Source organism: Xyrauchen texanus, chromosome 45 (genome assembly GCF_025860055.1).
Source record: "Xyrauchen texanus isolate HMW12.3.18 chromosome 45, RBS_HiC_50CHRs, whole genome shotgun sequence".
NCBI classification, from domain to species: Eukaryota; Metazoa; Chordata; class Actinopteri; order Cypriniformes; family Catostomidae; genus Xyrauchen; species Xyrauchen texanus.
In genome coordinates this window covers 18317086-18337183 of record NC_068320.1, presented here as the reverse complement: position 1 = coordinate 18337183, position 20098 = coordinate 18317086, and the positions used below count along the sequence as shown (strand labels likewise).

Genomic DNA, 20098 nt, shown 5'->3' with positions numbered 1-20098 from the left:
TCAAACACAACAGCGAGGGAAGACAGCGTTAGAAACGTTGATTACCACAAAAAATATTTATACTTGTCACTCATTTATAAAGAAAGAAAGAAAGAAAGAAAGAATCGTGGTTATACAGAACTTACAATGGAAGTGAATGGGGCCAGTTAATAAACATTAAAGTACATGCTGTTTCAAAACTATACAAGGGGTACACATTAAATGTGTTAACGTGATTTTAGTGTGATAAAATCACTTTCAAACAATATCTGTGAAAAGTTATATCCAATATTACAACTTCATTGTCATGATGATAAAAAGCCTGTAAGCCATGTAATGTGGTCAACTTCATAACGCCGGACAATCCCTAATTTTATTAGGCTACACTAAAATCGTAATAACACATATAATGTTTACGTCTTGTGGCAATACTTTCATAACAGGGTTGATTTTAACATTTATGGACTGGCCCCATTCACTTTCATTGTAAGATTTACTGTAACTGTAATTTTATTTTTTTTAATTAATTGTAGCGTTAATTATGCTACAAATGCTGCCCATTGAGCTTAACTTGTAATGAGCCTTTTCATAAGTTCATTCATAAGTTTATTGTGGCCATTATTATAAGGACAGCAGGGCGATGGTAGATTACTCTTGAGCCATCTGTGAATTTGCAAATTGGGAAATAAAACCTGAGGCATGTGGTAGAGCAGGAGATTCGCAGCATGAATGTGCAGCTGACAAAAACTGTGTGATGCAATCGTGCAACATGGATCATGCATCTAACATCTTGGACTCCATTCCACAAAGAATTGATGCTGTTTTGAGATCAAAGGGAGGCCCAACCCATTATAGCAATACTGAATATATCACACAACGGCAGCAGTGCATATAGGGAACAAATTTCCCTGATCAATGAGATCTATGCGTGTCTAAAGGTTAATTTAGATATTTTTTAGTAAGTGAAAAGATGTTATTTGGGGTAAAAAATAAAAAAGGGGCCATGTTGCAGGGGCTAAAGTATAAAAATTATCTAAATTTGTTACTCAAAAAAATAGCATCTTGCTGTCTCAAAATTATTTGCATTAGTTGACCAATTTTGCACTATAACTATTTTTTATATCACAATTTTTTGTATCTTGATAAATTTTGTGACCAGAAAAAAAGCTAATTATCCTGTGCCTTTAGCCCCATATCCTATAATATGTAACTATAGAAACAAGCAAACTGTGCCCTTAGGAAATGTAAAAAAGCACAGGAAAAACTATGTTGCGTATGTAAAATATCTGCCAACACTGTCTTGTATTTTTGCTTTACACTTTTCACAAGTGAACAGCGCCACCTTGCTTCAGCAGCATGAAAAGCGCAGTCTCATGTGCTCATCCGGGTACTGAATATTCAGCCTAAGCGCTACAAGGACTGCACTATGAAGTCCTGAACTGTCTTAATGCTGCCGACGTGTCCAATTCAAAATTTGTAGCTCTTTTACACGCAGTGTTTCAACCAGATCATATTGACTGTGTCGCAAGAGACATTTGGGGACAATTCTCGTGAAGGTTTTACCTGGGAAGCGTTGGTGTATCAGTTCAACACACCGCAGGAACGTGACCAGGGATCAACTACGTCACGGCAGGGTTGACCAATCAGAGCGTGATACTTCAAGTGCGCAATCATAAGGGTGGAGCAAATTCGACCGATTCAATTGCATGGCCGACCGTCGCTGTGGGAAAATAATATTCACAAATGGACGTAACATTGAGGGAAAACAATTAAGACACGTTGAGAACACCTAATATGAAATCTGACTTTATGCGGGATGTAATTTTCTTCCGTGACAAAAGCCTCTAACGCTGTAACCAATATTGATATTTACATAATCGCTCTGATTCTGGCTCACGCGCCGGACACCGTTTTGACTTAAACTGGAATGCCGCGCGTATTGAGATTATCAAAATAGACGGATAAAGCTCAACTTGGTCTGCATTAAACACGATAGGCGATATTTAAAATATGTTAAGCGTTGTTGATTATTTTGGGTAATTCAGAAAAACAAGTTATATAACAGGGAAGTGCGCTGCGCGTCGCCGTCCTGGTCCTAAAACCAGTCGGATATTCGGCTCTCGCGCGGGTAGCTCAGTGCGTGGACAAATGGTTCAAAAGTGGCTGTGTACCAAATCATTAGACATGATGATGGAAAATGTTTTGCTAGAGCAAGGCTAATATTTTTCCTGAGCTCGCCAGTTTAATTTGAACGTGCATTTGTATTGTTTTTAGATTATTAGACTTTTTTTTGTTCGCCTGTTAAGGAAATTTATTTGGAGTGTGCATTAAAACGCCGTGAAGCAAGTCTATATAGTAACACTTGAGTGGAGTAATGGTGGTAAATACGGTCCACTGGTTCAGGAAGGGCTTGCGGCTCCATGACAATCCTTCGCTCAGAGACGCCATCCAGGGAGCGCACAGTGTCCGCTGTGTGTACATCCTCGACCCCTGGTTCGCCGGATCCTCCAATGTTGGGATCAGCAGGTGGCGGTAAATACATTTGGGATTCCCAATATGAAAGTGTCTGTGTCGTCTCCAAAGAGTCTATTCTGTCATGTTCTATTCTATCTGATTTTAAAATGGAAATTGGGATGACAAATAAGAAAGTGTCTGTGCATGGTCTTTATTCTATTCTGTTCTACTATAAATACAATGAGATCAAACAATTTATAATGATAAATATGCCCTCAGGGGGCTACAAATGAATGCTAGGGGGTCCTCGGAAATTTTCTGAGAAAAAATAGTGTGATAAAAGTACTTTAAAGAATATCAAAATTGTTTAATTGATTTCTGAAGACAAAAATAAATTCCAATTGAAATGTAGCTTTAATATTGGGTACAAAAAAGATATGCTGTCAACATATAAGAAGAAAGTTTATTTAGTCTCAGTCCTGTGTCAAATGTCCTTTTTAGTTTTTATCATATTTAGTCAACCTTATCCTATTTTCTTTTATTAAGTCAAGTTTTAGTTGACAAAGTCTGGGCCTTTTAATGTAGTTTTAGTCAATGACAACTGATGACATATTAGTCATATTTTAGTAACATTTAGTCATATTGATATATTGAGTTTGGAGTCAAATTTAAAGCAATTTAGGTAGTTAATAAATAATTAATACAGTTAAAATGTACTAAATAAGGATCACAAACTTTGTTTTGTTTAGTTTCGTCAGGCATGTAGATTTGCATGTATGTGGTAGTTGTTTTCCTTATTTGTCAACTTGTTAGTAACATTTTTAAAAACAAGGCCATGTAAGGTATGACTGTGTGCAATTTATGCTGTAGAACAAGACATCCAAGAATCTTCAATAATGTTTACCACAAACTCATAATTTGGAAAAAAACCCATAATAAAATCTATAGGAAATTCCAAATGGCAAATTAGACTTTCGTGTTCGCCTACAAATTGAAATCATGGCTGAACTGCTCTGTTTATCACCAGTTCGGTGTAATGTGTAGGCCTTTGAAACTTTATTGTTGTGGTTTTAAGATAGCCTTCTTGGTAGCATCAGGAAATCATGCAGGAAAAACAATTTTAATTTTTCTGCTTCAGCTATTAGAGTCAATATCTTAGGGTGTATGATAAAATTGTGTTTTACAATATCCAATCAGTAAATGTATCAGTGCCTTTCTGGAATGCTGTGTGTATCAGTTTCTATAATATTGTTCACACACACTCACACACACACACACTAAAGGTGAAGTCTACTCATGTGTGGTACAGGTCATCTGATTGAATACTGGCTAATGAAGTAACAATGTTTAGTGTCTCCTGCCTTAAATCGCCCTTGTGTGTTATGAGGGAGGTCATAATAAATACTACAAAATGCTTCGTAACCTGCTGCTCAGCTGTGCTGACCTACTTAAATATTCTGGATTTAATACAAGTTAAGCCTCAATATTTGTGACATAATGGTGATTGCCACAAAAAACATTTTCGGCTCATCCCTCCTTTTCTTTACAAAAAAGAAAAATTTTGGTTTCCGTGAGGCACTTGCAATGGAAGTGAATGGGGCCAATTTGTGGAGGGTTTAAAGGCAGAAATGCTCTTATATTAATTCTTCTGTTACAACTTGTGTGTTATTTGAGCTGTAAAGTAGTTTATATCGTTGTTTTTATAGCATTATGTTGTCATGACAATGAGATTGTAATATTGGACTAAAACTTCACACAGAAAAGGTTAGTAAGCGATTTTATCACACTAAACCCATGTTAATACAGCCATTGTTTACGTCTTGTGGTTATACTTTTCAAACGGTGAGTATTTTAACATTTACACATTGGCCCCACTCACTTCAATTTGGTTGCTTCATTGTAACCAAAATTTTAGCTTTTTATTATTATTATTAAGAATAATATTAAATATGTAAATACAGAAAATTACTTTAATACACCATGGAATGAAAATAAGCACTTGTAAAACCCACCTACCTGAAGAGGGTATAGTTTACATGAACTGTAGATGATAGGTGGTAAAATTTTTGAGATAAATATAAAAAAAATATTATTTAGATCCTTCAATGTTTGGCTCTTGCGCATATATTTGCAACAATATTGGTTATAAAGTGAGAGCGACATGTTAATAACAAAACCAGTCTAACTTAAGTGCCAAACAGTTTCACACAGTTGGTACCATGGTTGTCAACTGTTTTTGCTTCAATACTCTTTTACATTTGACAAGTGGCGACGCAATGCAGTAACTTAACTGTTTATCATACAAAAGTAACACAGTCTGTAAAATCAAACATGAAATTTATTAAAATCACCCTGAACTGGATATGCCCAACAATATTTGACTGTTTAGGAAAATTGTAAATTTTTAAATGCATAAACAACATCAAAAATGTGATTTACCAACCTAACACACTGGGGAAAAAAACAGCGGGCCAAATATTGAATTAGTATTCGCCAAAAAACGAGACAGATGAATGTGTTTCAAAATACTGTGAAGTTGATTTGAACATAGCCGTTTACTTCAAAAACGAGATATGGGATGTATTTTCACCTTCCTGTTAAAAATAAATAGTTGATACGCTTATTTATTTTGCTAACACAACTGCTTAATTATGTCTAGGTGCATTATTTGCATTTTAGCATTCTTTTCCCCTGTTTTTCACAACCCATTGGATCAGAATAGGCCTGCGACCCATCTTTTAAATATTTTTCTTTTCATCTCAGTGAAAAGACATTGATTTCACATTTGACTTTAATGCACTATTGTCCCTGTGATCATTACAGCAATGCTGCATCTGGTGAAAACACTGCAGCGTGATCTCAATTCTCTGCATTTGACCCGGGTTCTGTTAGTGTGTCACTGGGTCAGTTGACTGCAAGACAAATGATTTTGGTTATGATGGTACAGCAGCGAGTCAATGACAAACACTCTGACTGAGACTGGTATATACACATTATCACTGACCGCTTGTAGTGGAGGAAGCTTCATGTGCGGACATGAAGGCAGGATCGTACAGCAGTATGGAAATTGAGGACAGATGTTAGACTGCCACCTGACATTTATAATTTGTAAGCATTTGTGAGTGAGTTTAAGCCAGTCTTTAAAATGGAGCACTAAGAGAACTGTCGATTGCCAAAGGTTATTTTCTGTCTGTCCAAATACATCTGCTGTCATTCAGTTCTATTACCTGAGCTGAGTTTTAATTGTGGCTAATTAAGAGTTTTGCTGTAGGGGGTTTGTTAAGAGGGTGATTTTTGTCTCATTCTCGTATGTTTACATTCTAACACAAATTTCGATACAAAAAGCAGATTGTTTTTACTTCAACAAATGACGTTCACACCAGTGGCTGTGTTACCATGGCAACACTGAAACCCACACAGAATAAACCTTTTAACATCAGGCTGAATAACAGTATTACTTATCATGTTTGCCATAATTGTGGTTATCTGAACTAATAACAATGCTGCTTTCTCAGACTGACTGATCAGTCTTTTCAGCTTTTGTTGTGTATCTCAATAAACTCGATATTGGATAAGCCTTTAAGAATGCTGGTAAAAGTGTTTACATGCACCGCAAATTCAGGGTAATAGGCAAAAGTGTATGTGTGCTGGCCAGTTTATGCCATATATTTAAACTTACCTCAATAAAGTAAAAGTGATTAAGGCATGATCACACCCGATGTCAGCTTATTAAGCATAATCAGTGTAAGATTGTTCATGTAAAGCTCTCACTTTTAATTAAACAACGGATCTATACTCTACACTAGGACTGCTCAATTATGGTGGAAATCATAATCACGATTATTTAGTGAGATAATATAATAATGAGATCACAATTATTTAACACGATTACTCATTAGCATTGAAAACATTGTGCATTTTATTTAACTTGTCTTTTTAACTGTGGATTTTTGAACTTGAAATGTAAACTGCACTAGGTAGGGGAGGAAGCTATTGTCATGGTAATTATATTATGTTCCATTTGGTAGTCAAATAAAAGAAAGCCTCAATCATTTACAGCAGGGGTGCTCAAAGTTCTATGGAATAAGATCTACTTTTTCATCATGTTATTGCAGCAAGATCTACCATGTAAAATAAAGGCTATATTTTATCACAATTCCAAAATTTCAGTAGTCTGTAGTGAAATTTGATGATTCTCAATGCAAGCTTCAAAACCACAACAAATAATAACACAAACTGTTATGTTTATTATAGAAGAATGGTTTCAAGTTCAAGTAATTAAGAATAAAAGACTGCAATGAATAGAAATGTATAAAAAATAATAGAACACAAAATACATATGAAGAAACATCAGTGCTTTTTTATCAGCTTTAAAACGTTTTTAACAGCAGTAGTAATCTCAAGTATTCAAGTACACATTCAGAATGAAATGCAACATAAAACTACTGGACTTCACTGTATGATTATAATACATTAATACTTTTTAAAGCTACTTAAGTTACCCAGTCAAGAGCAGTGAGTGTTTTCTAATTTTCTTGGTTTGGTTGTTTGATTATTATAGCTTACATTTTACAGTCCGACATTTTAATACAAATCCGCCTTTTTCTACACTGTTCAAGTTCAATTTAGACATCGCTCTCGGTGCACATGAACACCTCACCAAGATGGGCATTTTGGTGGAATTTTGAAATGCATTTGTCTGTTTAGGTGCACATTAGTGCGAGGATTTTCGGAGCACACGCATGTTCGGCGTTTATGTATTTTGTTCCAGTGTATGTTGGGCTAAGACTACACTCTCACCTATATGTTCAATTTGATCCATCTTTAACTCCCAAAAAACAAACTTTCTCTTCTTAATAGAGCTGCGTATTGCCGATTTTCTTCATGAAAAGATACGCACTGTGAACGTGACACACACACATTATGATTCACTACGTCACGAGCCATCATGTTATAATCTAACTGCAGCAAAACGCGTGCGAGTGATGAGCACTCGTGCACAACCCTTTACAGTGAAAGTCTATTGAACACTGCAGTAGCTTTGTTTTTGTAATAAGCACTTTCTTGTTTTTAGACTTATATTATGTACATTCGATTATTTGTCAATATATGTGTGCCAATATTTGATCTCTCTTGTGCTTAGGTTTTTACTGCAGTGTTTGGAAGACTTGGACGCCAGTCTCCGCAAACTCAACTCCCGACTCTTCGTTATCCGTGGCCAGCCAACTGATGTCTTTCCCCGGCTGTTTAAGGTATAGCTCACACTGCCATTACAACAATGCAGTTACTACAGTCAGAATTTAAATGGATAGATTTCTACAATTATAAAGTAATAATACCTTAAAATAAAAGTTATATCATCATTTACTCCCTCATCTTGTTCTAAACCCAGTTGCAAGGTAGAAAATTAGCTTCGGTCACTATATACTTAGTGCATTTTTAATCCCTAAAATCAAAATGAATTGTGATGGATGCTGTCAGTCCATTACATTAATTGTGACATTTCCTTTTGTGGTCCATGGATGAAAAAGTTAAACAGATTTTGAACAACAGTTGTTACTTGGCTCTCCTTTTCTACTACTGTGTGTTCCCTATATATTATAAAGTATGACTGTTTCTATGAGTGAATATTTGTCGCCCCCTAATGGTATGTTGTTCCATTCAGGAGTGGAACATTACTCGTCTGTCCTATGAGTATGACTCTGAGCCTTTCGGGAAGGAGCGAGATGCAGCTATCAAGAAGCTGGCCAATGAGGCAGGCGTGGAGGTGATAGTTCGCATCTCTCACACGCTCTACGATCTGGACAAGTACGTACTTCTAATCTACTAATATGCTCATAGTTATTGAAAGACCAGTTACAAGAGCTAACATATGTACTTTCCATTAAACATTCTTACACATTTAACCTTAAAAAAACTTAATTTTATAGTGACTCGTTTATTTTCTTCCCATTTAATTTATTGGATTTAATTCTGAGATTTTTTTTACTCACTGGTTAATTGTTGTCTCAGGATCATAGAGCTGAATGGAGGCCAGTCTCCGCTCACGTATAAGCGCTTCCAAACCCTCATCAGCAGGATGGAGGCGGTGGAAACCCCGGCAGAGACTATCACAGCAGAGGTTATGGGGTCCTGCACCACACCGGTCTCCGATGACCACGATGAAAAGTTTGGGGTTCCCTCTTTGGAAGAGCTTGGTTAGTCAGCTATATTTCAATAACATCCTTTTCAAAAACACAAAGAGAGCTTATTGTTCGTAATTTAAAATATGACACACACATGTATTTATAACCAAATAGAACATACAGTACAATACCACAGTAGAAACCATGTTTGCCATGTAAGCCACTATTTCATTGCCAAACTCACCATGACCATTCACAACCAGCTAAAACTGTCTTTGTTTAAAACAGGCTTTGACACAGAGGGTCTGTCCTCAGCTGTGTGGCCTGGAGGAGAAACAGAGGCCCTCACTCGCTTAGAAAGGCATCTGGAGAGGAAGGTTAGAGTAGAAGTATATTACTGTCTCTTTCACTATATTTTCATGTCTATATAGTCGATCCTACGGCACATAATTCAACTAGCTTCTCTCACTTGGGGATAATAAAGACATATTTATAATTTTGCAGCACACACTAATAAAACATTTACTTTTATAGGCTTGGGTGGCCAATTTTGAACGTCCAAGAATGAATGCCAATTCCCTGTTGGCCAGTCCAACTGGCCTCAGTCCATATTTAAGATTCGGCTGCCTCTCATGTCGGCTCTTCTACTTCAAACTCACAGACCTGTACAGAAAGGTGAGCATTTCATCATAGTGTATGTTACATTCTTCAGCATGATGTTGTTTATGTTGAACAGACTTTGGGTGGACTAAGCTAAACACAAGCTCTCAGTGAAATATGAATAGAATCAAATATAATATTTATCACTTCATGACACCTGAGAAATTTCTTTATGCCACTTTTACACAATGTCACCATAGAACATCACGTTTTAAGAACATTCCCACTGGAGCAAGTTTGAATAAGTGCCATGTTCAAGGGTACAATAGTAAAAGCTCATGGATTGCCCATTGCAGGGTTTTAACCTGCAACCTTAAGGTTTCTGGGCCAGATCTTTAACCAGATTGAATTTAACAGCCTTTTCCACATTCCGCAGGTCAAAAAGAACAGCTCACCTCCTCTGTCTCTCTATGGCCAGTTACTGTGGCGTGAATTCTTCTACACAACCGCCACCAACAACCCATGTTTCGACAAAATGGAAGGCAACCCAATTTGTGTGCAGATCCCATGGGACAAAAACCCAGAAGCTTTGGCCAAGTGGGCAGAGGGCAGGACAGGTTTTCCCTGGATTGATGCCATCATGACTCAACTGAGGCAAGAGGGCTGGATCCACCACCTGGCCCGACACGCAGTTGCCTGTTTCCTTACCCGTGGAGATCTGTGGATCAGCTGGGAGGAGGGCATGAAGGTATAAGGACTATTTTAGTGGGACATGTCTACTTAAAGATGTCAGTCCACAAATTTAGAACACTGTACATCATTAAAGGTCAATTAAATATCAGTATAGATTTACGAGTTTAAATTTCGGTAGTTTTAACTTTTTGCTAATCTAATTAATACATATTCAAGTGCTTTGGATCATAGTAACACCATTACTTAAATCTATATCAGGGATACTTATAGGACAGTTATTGACCAAATTAAAATCCTCGGCATATCGGTTATAAGCATGAAAACGCTGATATGAAAAACCGATGGTTTATTTATAATTAATTAGTAACACACTTTGTACAAATTCTGTAAATTTAAATACACAATCCAAAATATAATAATAGCCAAAATATGTACAAGGGTTGGCACTCCTAAGAACATGTAATATTTCATTTCTATTCTTTTTCGATTTCACGTTAATGTGTAAAAAAATACCATAAACGGACATGACGGTTGTGAAAGTGGCACTTACAAATAGACTACATGGTTTTGAACCATCAAAACGCTTTGAAACCAGCAGACTTTTGACTTCTGAGACATCGGTATGACATCGATTAATGCTGCATGATTGATTAAATTTGGTTTGAAATTGCAATATGGCTTTGCGTGATTACTAAACCTTAAAAAGCTGCATTTTAAAAATGGGCATTGTGCATTCGGAACCGTGTGAGCAAGCAGCGCCCTCTAGCGGTCTGGATGGCATAATAATACACTATACATAATACCATTATAATACAGAATTTTAATGTTTTATAAATTTGGTTAAAACCTTTTATTTTTAAATAATTTATTTTATTTATTAGTTTATGTGACCAGGACAATGGACAGTCAGTGACTTTCAGAATTAGTGCCTGGGCATGAAAAGTAAATTACATATGTATGTGACATGGTTGACATTTCCATGGTATGAATTTAATTATGGCTCGCTTTAACAATTTGGCCCATGTTCAACTATACATTTTTTATATATATATATATATATATATATATATATATATATATATATATATATATATATATATATATATATATATATATATATTAGTTATATGCGGAAAAGAAATATCATTACTAATTGTAAACTTATGTATTTGTCTCTTAGAATCCCTAATTATAGTCCGTAACACCTGAATTGTTTCTTTTCCACTCTTGATGCTGTTACAGTATTTAAATGATTCACCAACAGTAGCTACTAATAAAGCATAATTTAAAGCACATTTCATATACTAATATGACAGACCTTCAGTAATGCATTCTCATATATTTGTCATCACAGGTTTTTGAGGAGTTGTTGCTGGATGCAGATTGGAGTGTGAATGCAGGAAGCTGGATGTGGCTCTCCTGCAGCTCCTTTTTCCAGCAGTTCTTCCACTGCTACTGTCCCGTTGGCTTTGGCCGTCGCACTGACCCCAACGGAGACTACATACGGTAAGGGCATTCTCTAAAAAAAAAAAGGGGGGGGGGGGAGACTTTTTTTTTTTTTTGGGCCTTTCAAACCAAAATGAACCCATCCTCTGAAAAAAAAAAATAATACTAATGATAATAGATTAATTACATTACAAAAGTGTTAAAGAGCGCATTCAAAAATCTGCTGTGAAAGGGCCTTTAGGCTGAACCATTTGTCTATCCTGTATTTATTGCTATATGTGAAGCAAAAAAATAAATCTGTTTTCATTTGCGATCTAATCTAATCTCCTTTTTTTTTTTTTTCTTGAAGGCGATATTTGCCAGTGTTAAGGGGGTTCCCAGCCAAGTATATCTATGACCCCTGGAATGCTCCAGAGAGCATCCAGAAAGCAGCCAAATGTATAATTGGTGTACAATATCCCAAGCCCATGGTGCATCATGCTGAGACAAGCCGTCTCAACATAGAGCGCATGAAACAGATCTACCAGCAGCTGTCCTGCTACCGTGGCCTGGGTAAGACAATACCTGCTAAATTCTTGCACCTTATAACATTAATGTGAATATTGTAACCCTTATGAACTCTGTAGCTTCTAGATGTTAAGTGTTGATATGGGTTTTTTTTCAACTTTTAATTTTTAAAAGGAGATGCTTAAATTGAATGTTATTGAACATATGAAATACTAGTGAAATATAGATCCATGAATAAGTGTTCTGCTTTGACTGAGGCCTCACTGTATATAGGACTGCTGGCAATGGTGCCATCCAATCTCAATGGAAATAGTGAGAATTCTACAAACTTGATGGGATTCCAAACTGGAGATGTGACCAAGGAAGCCACTGCAGCTTCAGGTTTACACACTCAAAGTCTTCTTTAGTTTTTTACTGGTTTATTACCGTCAAGACAGCATACCAGTGTATTTGTTTTTTATTTGGAGCACAAGATCAATGCTATGTTGGTGCATTTATTTCAGGATATCAGATGCAACCCACCTCTCAAGGTGAATGGCACGGCAGGACAATGGTTTACCCTCAAGGAGACAACCAGCCAAACAGCAGCACACAACTACAAGGTACAAATAACACTATGCCAGTGAAACATCAATATCTATATCTGCAAATATTAAAATGTTTCACAGTGTACAGAAGCATGTGAAAAGAGTCATTAGAACCCAACAGCATTGATTTTTTTTTTTATATATATATATATCATAATTAAACTGAATAAAGAGTTCATAAATCATCTGTTTATCATGCAGGTTTTCCAGGAAACGGTGTTAACTTGATGTGCTACAGGCAAGACTCACAGCAGATGCCTGGTTCTGCTTTACAGCCAGGTAAAGACCTCCACATTTAACATGACTCGACATTTAACAGGATTCTCGCAGAATGCCACATCTGTCCCTGATCACATCCACTGTTGTTGCATGGGAGGGGGAAAAAAAAAATATATCTCCTTTTGTGTTTCACGCAGAGAGAAAACATAATATGGGGTTGGGACGATATGAGGGTGAACTATCCATTTAACCAAGGACCACTCTAATATCATGTAAATGTTAAAGCTGCCATGATCTCTTTGCTAGGGCGAGGGCTACACAGCAGTACCGTCCTTATGTCTGGAAAACGGCACAGTGAGGAGTCCGGTCCTGCCACATATTCAAAAGTTCAGAGGCAGAGCAGCTCTTAAACTCCAGGTTTGTCATTGTTGTCCATATGTGCAAAAAACATTAAAAACAAATGCTATGTTATCATAATTTGTAAATCCTGAAAGACTCATTTTCTTTTCCCTGTTTTTTGTGTATTCCAGAAATGGGAAGAAGCCCATGCGTTTTGGACACCATGACTTTGCAGAGGCCTCAATATTTTCTCACCTTTTCAAGTTTTGTAGTTTTATGGAAGCAACCAAAATACCAGTTCAAGGGAGCGATTGAAGGGAGTGCATGATTCTCTCTATAAGCACATCCACACAGTGCACTGCTAAACAATCAGACTGTACAATATCACAGGGACTTTACCCAAGCGGTCACCAACATCCTGATAACTTGGGAATCATTTTTTGTCTGTGTGATGTATGCTGCTGCAATTTTCTGTCGACGTTGCGTTCATGTTTGTACTGTTTGGGACAAAATATTTGTGTATATAAGGATTTGACGAATACTCGCATACAACATGTACATATTTAATTTTGTATGTGTTTTCACTATTTCGTGTAGTCATAGACCCATTGATATATTTTTTATATAAAGAACTATTGTGGATCAATTTTACTCTTTTTAAAACATAAAATTGACCATTTTAAAAGCATTTGTAGACTGCCCATGCACATTGCTAAGGCTCTCCTCAGGCTGTTTGCTTGCACTATGTATTTTATTATTTTTATTTTTTATCTATCCTTTGCTTGCTCTTTCTCTCTCAGCTGTTTGGGATGTCTCTCATTTCATTTTCTCTTTCCAGGTTGTCATTTGTCTCTTACTCTTTATCTGTTGCCCAAAGGTCCCCATTGGTGGTCCTCTCTCTGTTCCCTTCCCCTTTTATCTGGGTGTCCTCTTGTCCTCAGACCATTAGTGTAAGCTATATCAAACTAAAATACACCACATTGTGCTTGTGTAATAAAGTGTAAATGTACATTTTGTCTTGCTCATTTACTTGCTGAATGCAATTCTGTCACACAATTAAGAAAGACAGCTTCTGCAGAAATTAGTATTCATATGTAGTTGACTGATATGGGTTTTTCAATGACTGGTATGAGAACAAGATGGCCGATGGCTTATAAAAATGCAATACAGTATATACACCGATCACCCACAACATTAAAACCACCTGTATAATATTGTGTAGGCCCCCTTCGTGCCACTAAAACAGCATCAGCCCGCATCTCAGAATAGCATTCTGAGATTATATTCTTCTCACCACAAATGTACAGAGCAGTTATCTGAATTACTATAAACTTTGTCAGGTCGAAACATTCTGGCCATTCTCTGTTGACCTCTCTCATGAACAAGGAATTAACATCCATAGAACTGCAGCTCACTAAATGTTTTTTGTTTTTGGCACCATTCTGAGTAATTGTGTTTGAAAATCCCAGGAGATCAGCAGTTACAGAAATACTCAAACAAGCACATCTGGTCCAAATCACTGAAATCAATTTTTTCCCCCATTCTGGTGGTTTATTTTGACATTAACTGAAGCTCCTGACCTGTATCTGCATAATTTATGCACTGAACTACTGCCACACGATTGGCTGATTAGATAATCGCATGGATTATTGTTGGTGTCAGATGGGCTGGTTTGAGTATTTCTGTAACTGCTAATCTCCTGGGATTTTCACACACAACAGTATAATTTACTCCAAATGGCACCAAAAAAAAAAAAACATCCAGTGAGCAGCAGTTCTGTGGACAGAAATGCCTTGATGAGAGAGATCAACAGAATGGCCAGACTGGTTCAAACTGGCAAAGTCTACGGTAACTCAGATAACTGCTCTGTACAATTGCTGTGAGAAGAATATAATCTCAGAATGCTATTCTGTGATGCGAGTTGGTGCTGTTTTGACGGCACGGGGGGTACCTACACAATATTAGGCAGGTGGTTTTAATGTTGTGGCTGATCGGTGTACATAATATATGTAACTTCATGACAAATGTGATGTACACAAAATTTCAGCAATTAAGTAAACACTTATTTTCACAATATATACTAAAATAAATCTGAAATATTGAATAACAATGCTTATCCTGAACTGTTTGTTGATTTTGGTACTGATTCACTTCCATTGTAAGCACCTCACTGTAACCCCAATTTTTGCTTTTTATTTTTTTTTTAAAAGGAAATCAAAAATGTGATCAAAATGATCCCACAAATGCTGTCGATTGAGCTTGGCTTGTATTGAACCTGGAATATTTCTTTAATCCTGAATTCACAAAATAAATATTCTGCAAGGTTATAGTGAAATTAAACAGCATTTCAAAAAATACTCACAAATATTAAGATTTACAAATTAATTTATTTCATTTTTAAGTTTAGATTGTTTTAAAATTGGCTGAGGTACTCTTCAAGACATTTGCAAATTTTATATTCAACCTCTCAGTAATATTTCATATTGTACAAAATGATGTACTTTAATTGGGTGGGCAAGAGTTAAAACTGACCCACTGATTCCTTAATAAATATATTTTTATCTACTGCTTGACTACATTCAACTGCAGTTAACTAACACATCAGTCATGTAAAAATCTAAATGGCAGTCACAATTCACTCCTCCACTGTCCTGAGCGGAGCAACAGGGTTGAAGAGAGGCCTCTGACGACGGAGCTGCAACTTTCCATAGCTTTCTTCAAAGTCCTTCTTGGTGCCAGTGATGACACCTAAGCTGCCACCTCTCACATCATACCCATATGAAGCCAGCTTTTGAATGCGAAAGAGTACAATCTGTGTAGTGAGTTCCAAGATGTTTGGCGTCTCCTTCACCTGTTCTGGGGTGATTCCTGCATCCAGCAGCCCCTTAAAGCGTCCAGATAGGTAAGGGACAGTGTAATACAGCAGAGCCGGACAGCGCAGCATGATCTGTCTCAGTTCCTCCTCGTTACACTGCAGAATGCCCTGCGTGTAGTCCATTGCTTGCTGCATAGCCTCACGCTGCAGCTCCGCGATAGAAGCACGCAGGCTGCACACCAAATGCAGCAGCTCCTCTGTAGTGAAGCCACGTTCTCTCAAGAAGCCCAGACTGTCACGCCATGCCTCTGCGGGTCGCATAAGAATGTAAGGATTCTGGCTGAGCAGCTTCTGCAACCATACGCGCAGGTTGCTCTGGCTGCCACCCAGGTCGAGGTAGGTCTCACAAAGGGTGTGGATGACCTTCTGGTTGCTCTCCACAGGACGGCTGAAGCTCTGGGGAGCACTGGCGATTAGTTTGCCCACGATGCGTTTACTAAGGTGAAGGCTTTGCAGATACTGAATGTTTGCCTTCTGGTAGGCATGATGTGATACTGTGAAGAAGGAGGTTGGGAACTTCTCAATAATACTCACCAGCTCGCGTGGTTTCGGGCACACTGTGGACCACAGATCCCTTTGGGCCTCTACCTCCTCTGGCCGGCACAACACGGCCTCGGGGTGTGTCTCCAACACGCGGGCGATGCAGGCTTCATCTGCACCCAGCCCACGAAGGAATTCGGCAGTTTCAGCCACGTATGCCGGGCTCTCGGAGAGAACCCATCCCTTGAATTTACGTACCTTGCGAATGTCCACTGACAACTCATAGAAGGCGTCCACTGTATGCTGATTTTCGAGTCGTGTGTTTATCGGAGTGGAGTTGGCGACACAGGTGGTAGACAGCAGGCGCATTCGCTGACAGTAGACACACAAGGTGGCAGGAACAATGCGGATCATTGTCACAATGCAAGCAACCTGTCACAAATAATGCTCAATTAAACTCTTGAATGTCATATTAGCAATATCATTAGTACAGATAAAATAGTAAGAAAAAATTCTAATTTTAATAAATAAAACATTAAATATATGGACTGCACTACCGGGTTACTCATTCAGATTACACATAGTTAGAAAATCGGTTTTGTATTCCTTATTGTATTCTCACAGTGGCTCAAAAAAGTAGGCCTATTTGGCCTAAAAGGAATATTCCGGATTCAATACAAGTTAAGCTGAATCAACAGAATCTGTGGCATCATGTTGGTTACCAAAAATGTTTTTTGACTCGTACCTCCCTTTAAAAAATAAAGCAAAACTCGATTTTACAGTGAGGCCCTTACAATGGAAGTGAATGGGGCCAATTTTTGGAGTGTTTAAAGGCAGAAATGTGAAGCTTATAATTTTATAAAAGCACTTACATTAATTATTCTGTTAAAACTCATGTATTATTTCAGCTGTAAATCATTGTTTTTACGGCCGTTTCAGGGTTTCTGGCATTCTGTTGTAATGGGAACAAAGTACACATTAAGATTTACACAGAAAAGGTTATTTAAAAGATTCGTTCACACTAAAATCATGTTAACACGCATATTGTTTACGTCTTGTAGCTAAACTTTTGATACAGTGTGTATTTTAACTTTTACAGATTGGCTCCATTCACTTCCATTGTAAGTGCCTCTTTAATTTTTTTTCAGATTTTAATTACATTTTTGTTGTAATCAACATTGTATCTACTGTATAAATACTGTTTCATAAATTAAAATGAGCTTTTCATAAAAATGTTTGCTTGTTTGAAAATTGTGCTAAAATAGACACCAGGTGTTTTGTTATCTAATATAATAATGACATTAATTTTAAAGTGCGGCTTGAGTGTCCAAATAGACTCCAAGACTGCATGACGACGCTTTGGGGAATTATATGAAGAAATTAAGACATTATTATACATTATTATGGCACACATTTGCTTCGGAGTAACATTGAAATACTGATTGCTTACCTAAAGCACAAGGACACAGCCAAACGCGCGAAATTTTGCTTTTATAAGCTTTCTGTCAGACCCCACTGAGGACATTTAACAGTAATCCAATGACTACATAATGTGTATAAGATTAAAATGGCAAAGGAGTAATAATTCGCGTCAACATTTTAGTAATTCAGTTGCATAAAACGCTGTTTGACCACGCCCCCAGATTGCGTAAAACGTCACGTCATACTATATTCATTCTTTTCGTAACACCAATGAATAGTGTGGATGATGGACTTAACTTTGTTTTCTTTAAGTTTAAATGTGGTCACACAAACATGATGCATCCATAAACAACTGGTTGGAAAAATTTAATGTAAAAAATTAAGGACAACATAGACTCATCCACATCTGTCACGTTATGAAATTAATGTTGTGTTGGGAATAACAGCACCTTTTTATCGAATTAATCCGCACTGCCATCTCTTAACTGATATAAAGATTTTTTGAAAATAAAACTTCCGTATAAAGTAAAAGAAGAACGGAAATGTGCAAGAAAGTTGCTTTGTTTATAAGTTGCTGAATAAATTGTGTGAAGTAAAAGGTTCACACGGTGGCGCTGTTTGTCCATTTTAATAAGCTTCTCAATTCAGTAGTGTAAATGCGTAAAGTCCCAAATGCTTTCATTTACCTTTACCTGTGTATTACATTCAAAAGAGCGGTGTTTAATATTTGTAAGCAAATTATATTTTAAATTGGTAGCCCCGACTCTCTCCGTGGACATCCTAAACAAAGAAGAAATGATTTAGCTATGCAACTCGTTTCACATTCTAATAGTAAAATGTGAAATGCATGTTTTCAAAAGAACAAAACTTTTCTTCTCAAAACATGTAACGCGCGATGTGGCAGTATCAAACAATCCCAAAGTAACACTAAAGTAATTTATACGATTTCATACCAAAGCAATATATAAATTGTATGTTTATTCTTGTGTGTGTGTGTGTGTAAATTTATAGTTCCAATTACAAAATGAAAATGCAAATAACAGTTTGTTGTGACGGTCGAAAAATATTTCCTTCGAGCCGGATTCGAACCAGCGACCTAAGGATACCAGCGTTATCACTCTACAGTCCTCCGCTCTACCAACTGAGCTATCGAAGGTATATGATGTTAACGCTATTATTGAATAAGAAGAATCTAAAGTCTGACTCAAATGCAGAACGATATGCTCAGATATTAAAGGAATATTCCATACGGAAGGTTAAGCTCAATCGACATTATACAATACATTTTTACAATATTGAGTGTAATTTTTTACATTATGCTTTGTGTTATATTACCATGGGTTTAGTTTTTACGAATTACCACAGCTGCGAGGGGGGTTTTATTACAGCTGCTGAAAGTGTGAGTGAATTTGTCATCTTCTCCCACCTTTAATCCACCGCTATTTTCTTTTTCTTCAGAAAACTCATTCAAACGCAATAGTGTATTTTTTCTGTTGGTCTTGGAGCAAATGGTTAAGTGAAAATAAGATTCGCTGTGGTCACAGCTGGCGAAGTTTACCGTGCAATCGTTTACATCCGTGTTCCAAAACCCGGAGTGAGAAAAAGGTTTATTGTACCTCTTTAAAAATGTTATAATAAAAAAGGGGTTGGTGTAAATCAAGGTTACAGTGTAGCACTCACAATGGATGTGAATGGGGCCAATTTAATTTAATTTATTTTTTGGAGGGTTTTAAGTCAGACATTTGAAGCTTATAATTTCTTATATTGAAACGAATTTCTTAATTGATCATTTCTGTTGTTTAAATTGACATTTTTACAGTAATTTTAAGATTTACGTCGTCACGCTGTCGTGGCAACAAAGTGGTAAAACTGGATATAACTCACTAAAATCATGTTATTACGCATATTGTTTACGTCTTGTGGCTATACTTTCGAAATAGTGAGTATTTTAATGTTATTTTAACGAATTGGCCCCATTTACTTCCATTGTAAGTGCACGACTGTAACCCAGATTTATGGTTTTTATTTTTAAAGGGACAAGTCGAAATTAATTTTGTGGTTATCCAAAATTTGCCACAAATGCTGTCAGTTGAGCTTAACTTGTATTGAACCTGGAATATTCCTTTAAAAGACACAAATCTTTAATGAAGAATACATTTTATTCCTTCAGTTCAAAGAAATTGTACTTAGCGAAGGAATAAGTACTACAAAGGAGCATAGAGTGGAAAAAGTGCAAAGCATAAACAATTATGCAACACAGACAATAGGATAACATCGGTATTTAACTGTGCCCAGTTTTCACAATTAAATACTACTGATAGATTCACCACAATAAACCAGGCAGTAAAAACTGCTTAGCCTGAAGATGATAG

The 20098-nt window shown here is 36.8% G+C and overlaps 2 protein-coding genes and 1 non-coding gene across 3 annotated transcripts; 1 reads left to right on the top strand and 2 right to left on the bottom strand.

Moving 5' to 3' along the window:
- The first annotated feature begins 1646 nt into the window (after positions 1-1646).
- cry1a (cryptochrome circadian regulator 1a) lies at positions 1647-14197 on the top strand. Its single transcript, XM_052118298.1, has 14 exons — positions 1647-2511; positions 7577-7685; positions 8099-8241; positions 8446-8630; positions 8847-8935; positions 9093-9233; positions 9595-9906; positions 11206-11357; positions 11647-11849; positions 12078-12185; positions 12308-12406; positions 12593-12670; positions 12917-13027; positions 13141-14197. Exons 1-13 carry the CDS (start codon positions 2354-2356, stop codon positions 13018-13020), a joined length of 1881 nt encoding a protein of 626 aa, XP_051974258.1. The 5' UTR covers positions 1647-2353; the 3' UTR covers positions 13021-13027; positions 13141-14197.
- A 1165-nt stretch (positions 14198-15362) lies between these two features.
- On the bottom strand, positions 15363-17908 carry LOC127637308 (transcription termination factor 2, mitochondrial-like). Its single transcript, XM_052118299.1, has 2 exons — positions 17755-17908; positions 15363-16736 (listed from the first exon to the last, which is right to left on the bottom strand). Exon 2 carries the CDS (start codon positions 16716-16718, stop codon positions 15585-15587), a length of 1134 nt encoding a protein of 377 aa, XP_051974259.1. The 5' UTR covers positions 16719-16736; positions 17755-17908; the 3' UTR covers positions 15363-15584.
- Positions 17909-18794: 886 nt separating this feature from the next.
- On the bottom strand, positions 18795-18882 carry trnay-gua (transfer RNA tyrosine (anticodon GUA)). Its single transcript is given in 2 exon segments — positions 18795-18830; positions 18846-18882. It is a non-coding gene; the product is annotated as a tRNA-Tyr (tRNA).
- Positions 18883-20098: the final 1216 nt, after the last annotated feature.

Coding starts and splice junctions, on each gene's coding strand:
- LOC127637308 (XM_052118299.1), bottom strand. CDS start 16,718: ATGATCCGCATTGTTCCTGCCACCTTGTGTGTCTACTGTCAGCGAATG.
- cry1a (XM_052118298.1), top strand. CDS start 2,354: ATGGTGGTAAATACGGTCCACTGGTTCAGGAAGGGCTTGCGGCTCCAT. Junction 12,407..12,592: donor CAGCAGCACACAACTACAAG/GTACAAATAACA, acceptor TTTATCATGCAG/GTTTTCCAGGAAACGGTGTT. Junction 12,671..12,916: donor TGGTTCTGCTTTACAGCCAG/GTAAAGACCTCC, acceptor TCTCTTTGCTAG/GGCGAGGGCTACACAGCAGT.